The 15,348-nt window shown below is 40.1% G+C and overlaps 1 protein-coding gene across 1 annotated transcript in view; it reads left to right on the forward strand.

Annotated features, from left to right (window-relative positions):
* The window catches only part of ccni (cyclin I), an 18,504-nt gene extending 6,498 nt beyond the window's left edge, over positions 1-12,006 (forward strand). The window contains exons 3-10 of the mRNA XM_034895863.1: positions 424-558; positions 2,874-2,948; positions 4,087-4,227; positions 4,849-4,977; positions 5,098-5,199; positions 7,696-7,861; positions 10,493-10,719; positions 11,287-12,006. Of these exons, the coding sequence (XP_034751754.1) occupies positions 424-558; positions 2,874-2,948; positions 4,087-4,227; positions 4,849-4,977; positions 5,098-5,199; positions 7,696-7,861; positions 10,493-10,719; positions 11,287-11,532 (1,221 nt within the window). The 3' untranslated portion in view covers positions 11,533-12,006. The remainder of the gene's footprint in view (positions 1-423; positions 559-2,873; positions 2,949-4,086; positions 4,228-4,848; positions 4,978-5,097; positions 5,200-7,695; positions 7,862-10,492; positions 10,720-11,286) is intronic.
* The last annotated feature ends 3,342 nt before the right edge of the window (positions 12,007-15,348 follow it).

The raw sequence follows: 15,348 nt of genomic DNA on the forward strand, positions 1-15,348 counted from the left end.
ATATATATATATATATATATATATATATATATTTATATATATATATATATATAAGGTTAAGTACTGTTTAACGCTGTTTGGCCCTTTAGTCGAAACTAGGCCAAGTTTTGCCCTGAAATAGAGCTGTATTAAAGAGAAGCACCTCAAAACTCAGGGCCCCTTTGTTTGTTTCAATTCAATTCAGTTTTATTAATTTGTGAAAATTTGTGAAGATGAAACAAAAACTTGAGAAACGGGTTTGGCAAATCACCTGAAAACTAAGTTTTATCTACGAAGAAGGATGATTAAGTATGAGAATGTATTTTGTTGTCCTCCTTAGTAAACATGGACAAGAACTTTTGTATCAGTGGTCAGTACAAACATCCCAAACATCTAGCTTGATGAGGCTGTTGATATTGTACTAAACCTTGTTTTTTGTTGTAGGATATAGACATCACCCCTGCCCAGCGAGATGAGGCCGTGCGCTGGTTGACAGAGCTCCACAGCAGCCTGCAGCTGTACCCGGAGACCCTGGTGTTAGCTGTTAGCATCCTGGACCGCTTCCTTGCTTCCATCAAGGTAAATTGATACCACCAGTTTTACTTTAATACAGATGTTGCTTTGAGTGTTAGCATATTTACCAAGTGGAGTTGCTTTTTTAATTGATTGATAATGAAATGTTTAAGCTGCCAAAAGGACAGTGGTGGACACTGGTCAATTTTAGAAGTACCTGCATATGTTTTTACGGTGCATTCTTTTAAATGCCTTCTTTTTCTTTGAAATATTCTGTGTAACATTGAATTACACGAACCCTGATAGAGGATTTTAACCACATTGCCCACCCCAAGAAGCATCCGTGTCATCGTAATTATTATAGACACCATTTAATTGTGAAATTGTTAATTTCTGCTTTTTGTACTATTTTTTTTTTTGAAGTTCGAGCAGTTTAGTTGTGGTGGGAGTTAAAAGCTCTGCAAGCTTAACATCTGAAAACAAACAAAAGGAAAACAAACCCCTCACGCTAGATCTAATGTTGGGAGGGAGTTTGGTTAAATGTTGTCTGCGAATCAGTGGGAGGTTCTTGATAGCTCTGTCTTTGTTTACCACTGTCGTACAACTATGGTGACGAGGCTTTTGTTATAGCTGACAGTTTGCACTTACACAGAAAGAGGAAGTGTCAGTTCTGAATGTCCCGTCATTCAAGTCAGGACAGATGTCCCACAGGTTCCACTAGAGAACAGACTCCTTCCTTATCCTTCCTCAGTCTAGTACAGAAATGCTGATTCCTTTTTTAAATAGTAGTGTTGTAGGCATTATTAAAAATCAGTGGTGTCAAACTGAGTATTGATGTTCTAAACCATGATTCCGTATCTGTTTTGCCGCCCATATGTGGTTTACAGTGAAAACCATGATCTACTGAAGTACCAGTGTTGTAGTCAACACCACCTAAACAGAGCCATCACCAATACCAAGGCAGGGTGAGACCAAGTCAAGACAGAGATAAAGGCAGGGCGAGACCAAGTCAAGACCAAGAACAAGGCAGGGCGAGACCAAGTCAAGACCAAAGCAGGGCGAGACCAAGTCAAGACCAAGAACAAGGCAGGGCGAGACCAAGTCAAGACCAAGAACAAGGCAGGGCGAGACCGAGTCAAGACCAAGGCAGGGCGAGACCGAGTCAAGACCAAGACCAAAGCAGGGCGAGACCGAGTCAAGTCCAAACCACTGGTCAAGACCAACAATGCTTGTTGCGATAAAATGCGGAAAATGCTAAACACTCCTCAAATTGGTCTAAAAGATCCACATTCCAATAAATAAATAACCACAGAAAACAAATTAGGATTCTTCTCTATTCACCTTGTTTATTTCCTTAAGTTTATCATGAGAAATGCCTTGATAAAATAATCAAAAAGACCGGTCTCGAAATAAAATCCAGAGTCCTCTTTATTTGAGACCAAGACAAGTTAAAATGCTTTCAGTTCCAAGACAAGACCGAGACCTTCAATAAGTGGTATTGAGACAGAGATGGTCCAATACCATTTTTAGCTTCTTGCTACCAATTCTGATAACTGAACTTGTGTATTGGCCGATACAGAGTACTGATCTACTACCAGTTATGTGTCAAATATTCTATTATATTTTAACAGCTGTATACTGCTATCCTTGTATGGATGGGATATGATTTCTATCTTTGTTGTCGGTCTGCCTCAGGTTAAACTCTTTGTGAAACATGAACAAACACAAACACTGATCGCCACAGAACTTTCATAAACTCCCACACTTGCCGATACCAGCGTTTTAGGCAGTATTGGAGGCCATACTTGTATCTGTATCGGAACATCTCCAATTAAGACCTGTCTAGAGACCAAGAACGATCTTGAATACTACAACGCTGTGATGTACTACTAAAAATGTGTACTTATTTTTAAAACTGTGAGTGTGATTGAATTCAGACAGAGGGAAGCATAGGCAGGCTGTTCATTTCTAGTTGGCCAAATGAAAGATGTCGTGTAGACTTTATCAGCTATAGCTAGCTAGCTAGCTAGTTGCGGAAATTAAACAAACATTAGCTCCATTGGTATGTTGGATCTCCATCTCTACCTGACTTTTTTAATGTTCCCCACTGCATGTTAAAATGCCTGCTGGGAAAAAGGTCTCTAAAATCCCCAGTTTGTACATAGCCACATGAGAAGAGCTCCAGGCGATATAAATGAAAACACCTGTGTGGGTGTACAACATTAAAGAGAAGTTCAACACAAAACCAAAGAATTCTTAATCAAAATCACAATCTTTGTTGTTTTCTAATTCTTCTTCTTGTTTCCTTTCAGCAAACTGCTGTAAAAGTAACAAATAAACATTTGATTGATTTACTGATTGATGGGAATATTTGTCTCCAGGCCCGTCCAAAGTACCTGCGCTGTATAGCTATCGCCTGCTTCTTCCTGGCTGCTAAGACCTGCGAGGAGGATGAGGTGAACACACACACACACACACACACACACACACACACACACACACACACACACAAACAAACAATCGGGCACTACACATTGAGTTGCAACAAAAAACCTATGCAAATTTAATTGATCTTTATACCAGAGATCACACCACCCAAAGTCAGACCAGAAGGGCGGAGCCCCCCCTTCCTTTTGTGACTGTCAAAAAAAAACGTCCATAGACAGACATTTACAGCTGGCAAGGTACTCAAAACTGTCTCTGTGGTTGTTTCCGATACAGAAGGTGTAGATATTAGCGTTTCGTTACTTGCATGAGTTTCATTCCAGGATCATTTTTGTGACCATTGTGACTTGCGTTACTCGTGCTGGTGTAGACGTAAAAGCAACAATGTTTCTTTCCTTCATCAAAATGGCCAAAAAACCCCACTATTGTTGCTTTGTACCTATATGTCAAAAAAGTGTCCCATCTGGATTAATAATATTATCTGCAGGAGCAAAAACCATGTGAATTAGACTTCCGCTTCCAGTGCTACTTGAGGTCCAGATTTTCCTTTGATTTAATTGCAATAAACGAATAAATAGTAACGCAAAATAACTACATCATGATGATAATTGTAAAAAGTCTGAATTTGATCAAATCTAACCGCAAACAGATTTTAAATGGTTGTTTTCTGAATGACGTTCAGATTGATCAGGTCATCAACACAACAGACATTAATTTATTTTCAGAACTTACAGGGTAGGCCAACTTCCTCGCTTACTTTCCCCCCCAAAAAAACTCCCCTTTTCATCCAGTCTCTGTACAAATATGAGGTACTATAGAGCTCTGGGATCCCACAGATGGCTACACTATTTTATTCCATCATTTCTGATTCAGCAACGACAAGACAGCAGGAGGATTTAAACACTTGATTGGCTTTCCACACAGTGTCACGTGTGTGTTCGCATCTGTACATAAACTTTGAATGTAATCACGTTGCCGCAAAAAGCCTTGGTGTGAACACGCCTTAACAGGGCCTGCACGCGACCTGACTGGCAACAAAATTTGCAGTCATGTATAATGTGTGGGAAGTGACTAAATTCATTAGACAAAGCGTGGTAGGATACCAGCACATGGATTGATATTGTGTGTGTGTGTGCGTGTGTGTGTCAGCGTGTGCCCTCCCTGAAAGAGATGGCTGCCTCCAGCAGCTGTGGCTGTTCTCCATCAGAGATCCTGAGGATGGAGAGGATCATCCTGGACAAACTGAACTGGGATCTGCACACCGCCACAGCACTGGACTTCCTGCACATCGTACGTCTGTCTCTCTTCATGTGATGTTTTAATAAAGCAATGCAAATCTGGTTCCTACATCTGCAGACGTTAAACAACACTAAACCTTTCACCCCCTAGTGCCATCTGTCATGAAGACGTTATCATAACAACAATAAGTATCGTATAATGTGAAATAAATAATGGAACAAAAAATGATTTACTTCTTAAAGGAACACGCCACCGTTTGTGGAAATAGGGCTTATCACGCTCTCCCCTAGCTGTAAATAGGTGGGCTGTGTATTCACAAGAATTGCTATTTGTACTCGTTGTGAATAATCAGGCCACAAGAAGTAATTAGGTTGTTGTTTTTTGTTGACTCACTTTTACTCACAACATGCTAACCAGCAACATAGGATTCCATTCATTACGCTAAGCTAACTAGTGGCTAAAACAACGGACTAAAACAACGCATGCACTGAGACTAAATATGAATTGGCCCACCGATCTACAATTAAGGGAGATTGTGATAAGCCCTATTTCAACAAACCGTGGTGTGTTCCTTCGAAATGTACTGGATTTAAACCTACATTAACCTAAATTCTTTCCCAGCCAAAAATGTAAGGCTCATTATCTTTTGCTCCAACTCTTTCTCTTCTATAGTTTCATGCGATGGTGTTATCATGTCGTTCTGGGTTTTTGAACTCCATGTTGGGACTGAACCGCTCTCAGCACCTCACTCTGCTCACGTGGCAACTCTACAACTGTCTGGCTGACCACACACTCATACAGGTTGAAACACACATACTCTCACTTTAGATAGATATCTCTGGTCTTCTGTATTCATGTAACACTGGTAAATTCAAGCAAGCACAAACATTGAACATGTTTGTCCCTTATGTGTTCCTGTAGCTGAGAGGATCCATGCTGGCTTTGGCCCTAATCACCCTGGAGCTGGAGACCTGCTGTCCTGACTGGCTGGCTCTTACCATTGACCTGCTGAGGAAGGCACAGGTATCAGACCGACTCGCTACAGAATCAGAATAAGATTAATTACCAAAGTAAGTTTTCACTTACTTTGCCTTGGTGTTTTGTACACAAAAAACATATTAAAGGTAAATAAACAATAAAGCAAAGTACTCTAACAGTTAGGAAAATAAATAAGGAATAGAACTATTACAATCACAAATATGTAAAATGCAACCGTTGTAGAATGAGATAAGAGGACCATTCGGTTTTGTGCAAGATGTGCACATATCTTGATCAGTGGGTGTGCAAAAGTTCATAATAATAATAACAACTTATGTTTACAAAGCACCTCTCACAAAACCCAAGGACAGTTTACAGAGTGTAAAGTATAAATAATATGTGCACTGGTCAGATTAGCCCAGGAAGTTTCCCCAAAGACTTACAGGTGGATACACTCTTTCAAAGAAAATGTTTTGGGCTTTTTATTACATCGACAGGATAGCTTGAAGACAGAAAAGGGTAAACAGAGGAGGGACAACATGCAGCTAAAGTCTCAGATTAGAACCCAGGCTGCTGTCAAGGACTCGGCCTACATGCGGCAGACACTCTGAGTAAGCTAGAGGTTGCCCGAGAATAAAAACAAAAAACAAATTCAGTGTCACAAACCCCACGAAATGACTCTTTCTGAAAACAGTCCATTTGGTCTGATAACATCCGGCTCACAAATCGTTCACCTCACTGAACGACACACAGTGCAAATTGTTCTAAAAAAAAGTACATTTAGCTGTACACAACGCTAGGAGTACACCAGTTTTGTGTGGGTTTGAGCTGTAAGATAAGCTATCTGGCTGTAAATAGTGCCTGGGAGCTGTGTGTGTCCATGCTTCTATAGAGGCTAATGCAGTACTAAAAAGATAGAGATGGTTAATGCCTTAATGGCCCATCAGCGATAACAAAAGCATTGGACGACAGACGCTTTTGGTACCCCTGAAAGTCCTTGCAGTGCCAGCGTTAAACCGTTCCCTGTCCCCACTTTGGCTGTGAATGAGGCTTTGTCAATGTTGTAACTCCCCCTGAATGTGATGCTACACAGCTGTCCTCACAGAAGCTGATGTATAACGTCACAGTACTCTGGGACTTTTATTAATATGTTCAATTTGTGGCCAATCAGAAGCTCCAAAATGCTCAGCGTTGATCACGCGACCAAAACAACCCAACAGAAGTGTTGGTTGAGAAGCAGCCAAAACTAAACAATGTAAAAACTTGCATGCAGGCTAAAATTCCACGGTGGTGTTTTGACTAATTAATGTATTGTATTGGCTAATGTAAAGTGCAATGGTAAGAATGTTGGCCATCACAGTTTTTTAATATGGTCAAAAGTCAATAAGTTGTGCTTACGCACAGTAGTTGTCCTTGAGCTCATTGGCCCTGACTCCTGACTCTGTAGCAAGGCAGTGAGTGTGTTGAGCCTCAGGGTGGCACTGCTGTGAAGCAGTTCTTGTGTGTTAACCACACTAGCCAGGAGGAAACGACAGTTTTACCTGCAAAGATTGTCAGTCACACAGCATATTAGATTCAGTTTTATTTATAGTATCAAATCATAACAAAAGTTATCTCAAGACACTACAGATAGAGTAGGTCTAGACCACACTCTATAATTTACAAAGACCCAACAATTCCAGTAATTCCCCCAAGAGCAAGCCTTTAGCGTGACAGTGGCGAGGAAAAACTTCCTTTTACGGAGAAACCTTGGTGGTGAGGAATACTTCCCTTTAGGGAGAAACCTCGGGACGGACCCAGGCGGTGTCTAACGGTGTCGGTTGGGGGTGACGTCTAAGCACTGAGCCTTGTGGAACGCCATGGCTAACTTTAGCGTGCCTGGAGGATTTATTGTTAACATTAACAAATTAAGATTCTTTTAATGCCAACTAAATCTTCCAGTCTCTGTAACAGGATGTCAATAGTGTTGAATGCAGCACTAAGATCTAGTAAGGCAAGTACTAAGGCTATCGTTGTCAACGTCCACATGGATATTAAAATCACCTACACTAAGTTCTTTGTCTGAGAATTCAGACCAAAATTCAGAAAATGGTCCTGGAGCTCGGTAAACATCAACATATATGATTCGCTGTAGTTTTTTTGATGTTGAAGATTAAGAACAAGGCTTTCAATCGAGTTATAATTTAATGCATGATTAATTAACAGGCTTAAATGATGATTAAAGATGGCTTTTTAATTTCAAAATCCGATGAAGCGGATTGGCTTCTATACAAATTAACTCTCCAGCTTAATTAAGCTAACAAAGGTAACTAGATGAGAATCAACAGGAACATTTAAACTGCCGAACATTATAGCAATGCTTAGCCACGTTTGTAGAGCACAGCCCTGGTAAGGCTCAAAGAATAATTAAATCATCAGTATACTATTTGACATTTTCATATTGTGGCTGTAATGAACACTGCCTGATATATTTCTTATTTGCTGTCTTCATCTCATTTATTCTGTGTTTGTCGTCCTTTACTCCTCTTCCCTCTCTCTTAGATCGACAGCTCTGAGTTGATTCGGAGTCGAGAGCTCGTGGCTCGTAGTCTGTCCACACGGAGATCTTCCCTGCCTCCAAACACTGTCTACATCTACCAACCCCTTCAGAGCCAAACCACCCTGCAGCCTCCAGACCAGGACCCCACACTCCCCTGCTGCACAATGGGTATGTTTTAAAGGGGACCTCCACCCATTTTACACATCAAAGTCTGTTAACAGGTGTTAGAGAGTACTACTGCAAAATGAAAAAGTTGTATAAAGACTTCTTTTGGCTCCAGAGGAAGCTGTGTGAAGTCTGATAAATGTCTCCAAGCGATTGAGTCAGCATCTGTTAGGACTGAAGAATAGTTAAAAAATGAAAATCTAATGATCCGAGTGGACAGCCCCAAGTATACAGTATGTGTTCCCCCTGGCAGAAGATTGTGTCCCAAAATGTGTTCTAAGTGACCACTGATTGGATCTCACTCCTCTGCTCCAAATAAATGCGTACATCATTGCCGTTTGCATATAGCCTGGTTATGTGTTATTGAGGAAAAATAGATAAACACTGAACAAAATACAGAGGGAAAAAAATGCATAAATAACTAAAAGTGGGGCATAAACCAAACCTTTTTTCTTAAATCTATTGCACATTTTTGTTCACCTACCTTCTGTATTTGTGTGTCCATATGTTAGTGAGGTAGGAGGTGCTAACCTCAGTCTAAAGCAAACATGATTGGTCGAATCAGAGAGCGATACAAAAGCAAAAAATATCCAGTCCCTAGCAAATCTTCCTCAAGTGACACACAACGTTTGCAAACCAGCTCTTGTTAGTGTAATGGCTATGACCGGGCATCCGGCATCGGATCTGATCTGTTGTTCAACTCGACATTTGGAAAGTGGTCAAATCGGCATGACAGCATACCCAGAGCCATTTGAGCACACCAGACTCATAACTTGTCACAAATGTTCTTCCTATTTTCCTGTCAACATTACAGAGTTGCATCAAAAACTTTAATTTTAAACATGTGTATTCATGAAAATAAATTGGGAACCACAGTGGAACACAGACACTCCTCAACATATTTATATAGTGGGGTTCATTGGGTTAAACAACTAGATTTTTGGAGTTAATTGTTACTGGAAATGTTTGGATGACGCTACATGTGAAGTTTGTGGACGTACAGGAGCTACATACGTCAGCACGTCTTAGTTACAACACGATTGAACCCTTCCCCTCATAGAGAAAAATCTAACTCTGAACATAGCACATAGCAGCGCTGCTGTCAACGGCTGTTCCTATGTGCAATGTCTCCCCCTGAGGCAAAAGTAGTGGACCCGACTTGAGCACGGTCCTGTAACCAATCATGCTTAAGACTAAGGTTAGGACCTCCCGCCTCATTAAAAATAGAGAAAGAAACAAATGTAGCTGAACAAAAATGTAGAAATAGATTTTAATCATTTCTTCATTTATGCTGCGTTTAATTATAAAAACCCTAACCCTTTCAATATTTATTCATGTTACTATATATCTATTTATTAAGACTTAAGTCATATTTTGTGTGTGTATGTGTCAGTTACTCTCACATAAATTAGGGCCGCTCAGTTAACCTTTTTTGGATTCCAGCTGCTCACCCTCAAAGGGGAGAGGAGAGTGGATGACTGTGAGTTGTGTAATTGATACTTCGTAACATTTTTTTAAATACTGAAGGAGCAGCGGCAGTCGCTCCTTTAGGGGCGGGTCAAATGTATATATAAATATGTGTGTGTGTGTGTGTGTGTATATTGTTTGGCACATTACAACTATGTAGTGTTATAGTGTAACACTACATAGTTTTGCTCCATTACTGTTTTTTGTGACTGTGTTGAAATCGTAATCACGATTAAAATATTTGATTAACTGCACAGCCTTACCATAAATCATATATTGGAAACGTGCAATGACTAATGAAAAGGTGCTGCTCATGGTCTACCTGTGTTGGCGAACAATGTCTACTGTCTAGATCCAGCAATAAAACAAATGAAACTTTCAACTTGAACTTTCAGAAGGAATACCCAAATAAAAAATGTAAAAATAAAAAAGCAGTAAATTGAGTGCAAGTTTTGTGAATCAATGACTTTGACGAATCATCCCAGCCCTAGTTGTAGAGTTATAAACCTTGAGAAACGCACACTCTCATACACATCAAATTAGGCGTGTCACGATACAAAAAATTCTGCACGATTAACTGTTATGAAATCGGGATCTCAATTCACCCTGCTCACAACTAAATTTTTAAACAATTAATTTTTTATTTTTGAATGACTTTGATTCTCATTTAATTTCACGAGCCGACTGCATCACAAACTCAACTACGTCCTTCTGTAAGTTTTTAACATAATAAATATATAAAATAGGTTTTAAAGCTCTCCCGAGCGCTGCAGTGCTCTCCCTTCTCTTCATTGAAGCCTCTATGTTTACAGGCTTGTGGTGATGCGCAATGTGCTATAGGTGCTGCAGCCAATTAGTCTTGTTTTCTCATGGTTTATGTGTGCAATAAACATTACAAAAAATGTGGCCACGAATCTTGATATCAATTTGAAGATAGATTCATTTTTTTTTTTTAATCGTGCAGGCAATTACAACTCATTTTCCACACAAGGTACTTAGGGGCGGTTTGAGTCAGCCCCGCAATTTCATTCCAGCCAAGACCAGACCAACAGTCCAACTGGGAACCAGTCACGGACCGGCCTGGGTCCTACCACCGAGGCATGGAAAATTCTAGATGGCTTCATTAGTGTAAAAGTATTTGTGTGATTTTTTTTTTTTTCTTTCCAGGGATCATCACCTCCACCACTGAGACTTCCGGTGACCATGCCCTTGTCACCGCCATCCCTGCCCAGCTACAGACACCTGCTGATGGGGAAGACGGGAGCCAGCAGCCCTGGAGCACCATCTCCTCCACCAACAGCAGCATCCCAGTTCTACTCTCTCCACCCAAACACCACCATCTTAACCACCTGCAGAAGGTCACACTGCGTTGCAAAGCATCCACCAAGCGCAAGGTAACACTTTAAAAGAAACAAAAACTTAAAGGAGCATTCCGGTTGATTCCAACACGTAGCTCTGTTGTTTCTAAATGCGGAGTGCTGTCAGTAGAGAGAAAACGAAACCAATCGGTGCTGCCTACACCGTGTTATCCTCCTGCTACAGTTAGCACCCAACAGGCTTGAACAGGGCAAGTTTTAAACGTGTTTTTAGCTTTTAAACATGCTCTAAAGGTCATTAAAAGGCTCCCATGTGCATTCCTACATAGTGAACACAGTGAATCTGACTGCTGTACATGTGACAGAAAGGCATTAAAGTTGTGCTAACTCAGAATCGATTAAATCAGTCAACTGAGAGTAAATAAATAGACAGAAGTTGTGATAATGGATTGTTTAATTAATTTGTTGCCTTGCTGGTTCTAGTTTCTCAAATGTAACTATATGCTGGTTAACTTGACATGACAGGTATATTTCTCAAATAATTAATTTATTAGACATGAAAGTATTTAGGATAGTGATTGATAATATGAATAATAGTTGCAGCTCTAGACCTGAGTTACAATACAAGTCTTACTGTGCATTCAGGTGGATGAAATGGAGGTGGATGACTTCTACGATGCCATCAAACGCCTCTACAATGAAGATGTCACCACCTCCGCCGCTGTCCAGGAGGGGGGAACATCTTTGATGGGGGCGATAACAACAAGTGGAGGAGGAGGAGGAGGAGGAGGAGGAGGTGATGAAGGTCTGGGTGTCTGCAGCGTCCTGTTGTCCCGACAGGAAGGCAGTTCTTCTCCCTGCCCGCCACTGCAGCCAGTCCGTGCCTCCTAGAGACCAAACCGAAACCCGTTTGCCAAAACCACCTTCCCAGTGACATCATCTTTCACTTTTAAATTAAAGGTGCGAAGATCCAAGAAATGTGAACATCAACAACTCCTCAGTCCCTCCCCCATTTCCGCTAAATCCCAAAACGGTCTCCTAAGCTCTCCCCCCCACAAGGCTAGCGCCGTGCAAAAGAGAGCGGGGGGGGGAAACCTGTGTGCAGCTCGAGCGCGGGGAAGGGGGAGGGGAGGACGCTATGAGCACACGCATGGATTGGACAAAATTCTTCTTTACATCACTGCTTTCAATTAAACGTACAGTAAAGGAATAAGTATGTTATAATACAAATAAAGCAGTGATACAGATGATGTCAGTGGTGAAGATGGTTTTGCTCAGTTTTTGTTCAGCTGTCCTGAGGTCAGGTGCCATCATCCCCTGCAACAGGAAGTCAGAGCCCCAAAAAAATGTAAACATTCAAAAAAAAAACAACGTGCTGCTGCTACTATCCTATTAATATATCTGTTGAACACAAATACAATAATACAAAAGGTTTAAAAAAATTATAAATAGAAAAGTTACCTTGAAAAAAAAATGACTCCCCCCCCTTTGCGGAAGATTTCTGTCAATGTTTGTCAACTTATATTTGTTCTTCACATCTTAAACTATTCTTCCATTTCATAAATTAGTGTTTTTATTCTATCCTCTTCCCTTTCCTTCTTCACTCCGCTGTTTGCATATCTATAACGTCTTCATAGTCCCAATGTACGGGTGATTATCTGTCTTACTTTTTAAAAAAAGTGAAGTGCAGTTTCATTGTTAAAAAGAAGATACATATCCCTCCCATGAAGCCCCTCTGTTCTTCCCTCCCTCAGCTTGTTGTGAAGGATTGACTGACTGAACAGGTTGTGTTATTTACCTACAAACTAAAAAAAGTCTCTCTGAAATGCTGCTTAAATCTTTCTCATTTGGGTGTCTTGGCTTGTCTGTTTTGGAGTCCATTGAGTGTGGCGACACCAAGAGATCTTGATTATTTCCTAATAACGGACATACTTTTATCTAAAACATATAAAAGGTCTTGGTCAACTCGTTGCTATGACAATAGCCCTAGTGGAATTCTAACATCCAGGCTTTACAAACTTTGTTGTCCTCATACGAAGTACAAGCCCCTGGTAAAAATAACTCTGCATGTGGTTTCTGTGTTTAAGCGCCCAGAGGGAATTCAAGTTGTGGTTTACATGTTCATATGTAATAAAACAACCTTTAGTTATTTTAAAGCATATAAGCTAAGAGCCTGAAATGTTTTTTTGAGTTGGCGTCTCAGCTTAAGTAGGCGGCCAGTGACACTTGGATGTTAAAAACAACACAAACAACATGCTCTGTTTTTATCTCTTGAAGTTCTGTTTAATATATCTGTATTCCCGCAACAAGCTCTGTTTTTCCTGCTGTGGGAGCTGCTGGTGGCTTCCTCAGGTCCCTGAATGCACTGCGGCACCAATAAATGAAGAGATACAAGAATTAAAACAGAGCGTACTTTGTCTTCATTTTATTACACAAGAAAATTCATGTTTTACATTTTCATTATATAACTGAGCAGCAGAATACAATTTCTGTTCATGGATGACCGTCACAAGTCAGGAAGGTGGTTAGGGGTGAAAGGTCACAACATACAAGTTAGTAGATACAATAAAAACAACTAATGCTAACTTTTGCTAATAGTTTAGCTAGAACTATTAAACAACATTACAATAATACTGAGTTTCAAAGGTTTTTAATTAAACCTGATCGTGACTAGCCTTAAGTTTAAAAGGTCAGTCAATCCAAATTTCAAAACAAATATGTGTATTCACCAGTGGTATCTATCCATGGAGATACAGTGGTGCTTTAAGTTTACATGCCCATGCTTAAGTTGACTAAAGAGGAATAAGAAAATCATGTTTTGGAAATGTATCTTAATGCCTTAATTAAAAATGAGGTGAATTCCAACCTTTAAGGACACACATTTTCTTTGTGAATGAATAATGTCTTAAATAAATAAGTGTTCTTCCTTAAAACAAAGGGGCATAAGTATACACCCCCCGATGATAAATTTCCATAGAGGCAGGCAGATTTTTATTTTTAAAGGCCAGTTATTTCATGGATCCAGGATACTATGCATCTTGATAAAGTTCCCTTGGCCTTTGGGATTAAAATAGCCCCCCCCACACACACACACACATCATCACATACCCACCACCATACCTAGATATTGGTGTGGGATACTTTCCATAAAATCATCTCTCAATGCAAATCAAACCGGCTTACTGAAATGAAACCATGCCCATCTCTAGGTATGGTGAAGGGTTTGTGATGATGTGTGTGTGTGGGGGGGCTATTTTAATTACAAAGGCCAAGGGAACTTCATCAAGATGCATAGTATCCTGGATACATGAAATAACTGGCCTTTAATAATAAAAATCTGCCTGCCTCTATGGAAATTTATGGAATGTACAGCATTCAAAAATCAGACCTTGCAACTAACAATCACAGTGTTTCCATCAAGGTCCAAATGTTTATTCCCTCGTAAAAGTTCAGATTGATCTGTTAAACTGAAAAGATGATGTAACTGTACTATCCACAACAGGTCTAACCGGCTGTTTCAGAATGTACACACAAGACCTGCTGAGTTGTTCAAACAAAAACACACACGCACATTTGTATCTCTATACTTGTGAGAGACCTCAATAACGTATGACATAATACATAACCCAAATCAGATTCTAATCTGATTTATTAACCATAAAACCATGTCTCAGCCCTTTGAAAAAGTTATGACACATTAAGTTGATCCTCACATGTACCATGCGCGCGCGTGTACACACACACACACACACACACACAGTCGTGTGCAAACATGTCCTCCAGCCTGCAGTGTTTCTCTAGAGAGATTGAACATGTTACCAGTTTCAAAACATTACATTTACAAGACAGCCTGGTACAACTGCTGGGTGGAACCACTGAACACAACCCATATTTCACTGAGGTGGTGCTCCCATGTTAATACCAGTCTAGCCTCTAGGTTTCTGTCAGTTCACTTGTGGTCATTTGAACAATTTTATTTTGGATTAAGACCTATGTTAGCCTACTATAATCTAAAATAATGAAGGTTTTAAGAAGGCCACTGGAGACAAGATAATAATGCAGGACCCAGTTGACATTGTTTTTATGAGGTGCAAATTTCGCAACATGTGCAAACAATTGCCACACAGTGAGAATCAGAGCAGTAGTTGCCCACTTCCCTCGGATCGGACACACCCGTCTGCTCTTATCCAGCCCTCTGGAGCTCTGGCTGGCTACAATAGGCAGCTGTGTGGGTAGCAGGTGGACAATAACCTTGTTTAATTGGGATAAAAGTAACCCAAATTCACTAATATAATACATTATAATGTAAAATAATATAACAGGGTAGGCTAAAGTTACATCACGACTTCTGCTGTAAAGCGGCGGATGACACGTTTTATTTCCTAATTCTTTACAATAGAGGTCCCCTGTTATTTTATTTAAAAGCTTTCATTATGAAGCAGCTAAATCAGGAAATGTTGGGTCTTCATCAGCATTAATTTAACAAGACCCCTCTAGTGTGAACATAAAACGGTAAAATAAAAGATATAAAAAAACTATACTTAAATCCCAGGTTCACTCAGAAGCAACAAACGTTACTTTAAAATGCATTTCTCTCCTTGGCAGTTGGTAGAAATCGTTTATGATTTATGTTTAATGTCTACAATACATCACACAAACGCACACATACACACGCACACGATTGAGGTTAAAAGGAACTGTAAAGGT

Source organism: Etheostoma cragini, chromosome 16, assembly GCF_013103735.1.
Source record: "Etheostoma cragini isolate CJK2018 chromosome 16, CSU_Ecrag_1.0, whole genome shotgun sequence".
Lineage (NCBI taxonomy): Eukaryota > Metazoa > Chordata > Actinopteri > Perciformes > Percidae > Etheostoma > Etheostoma cragini.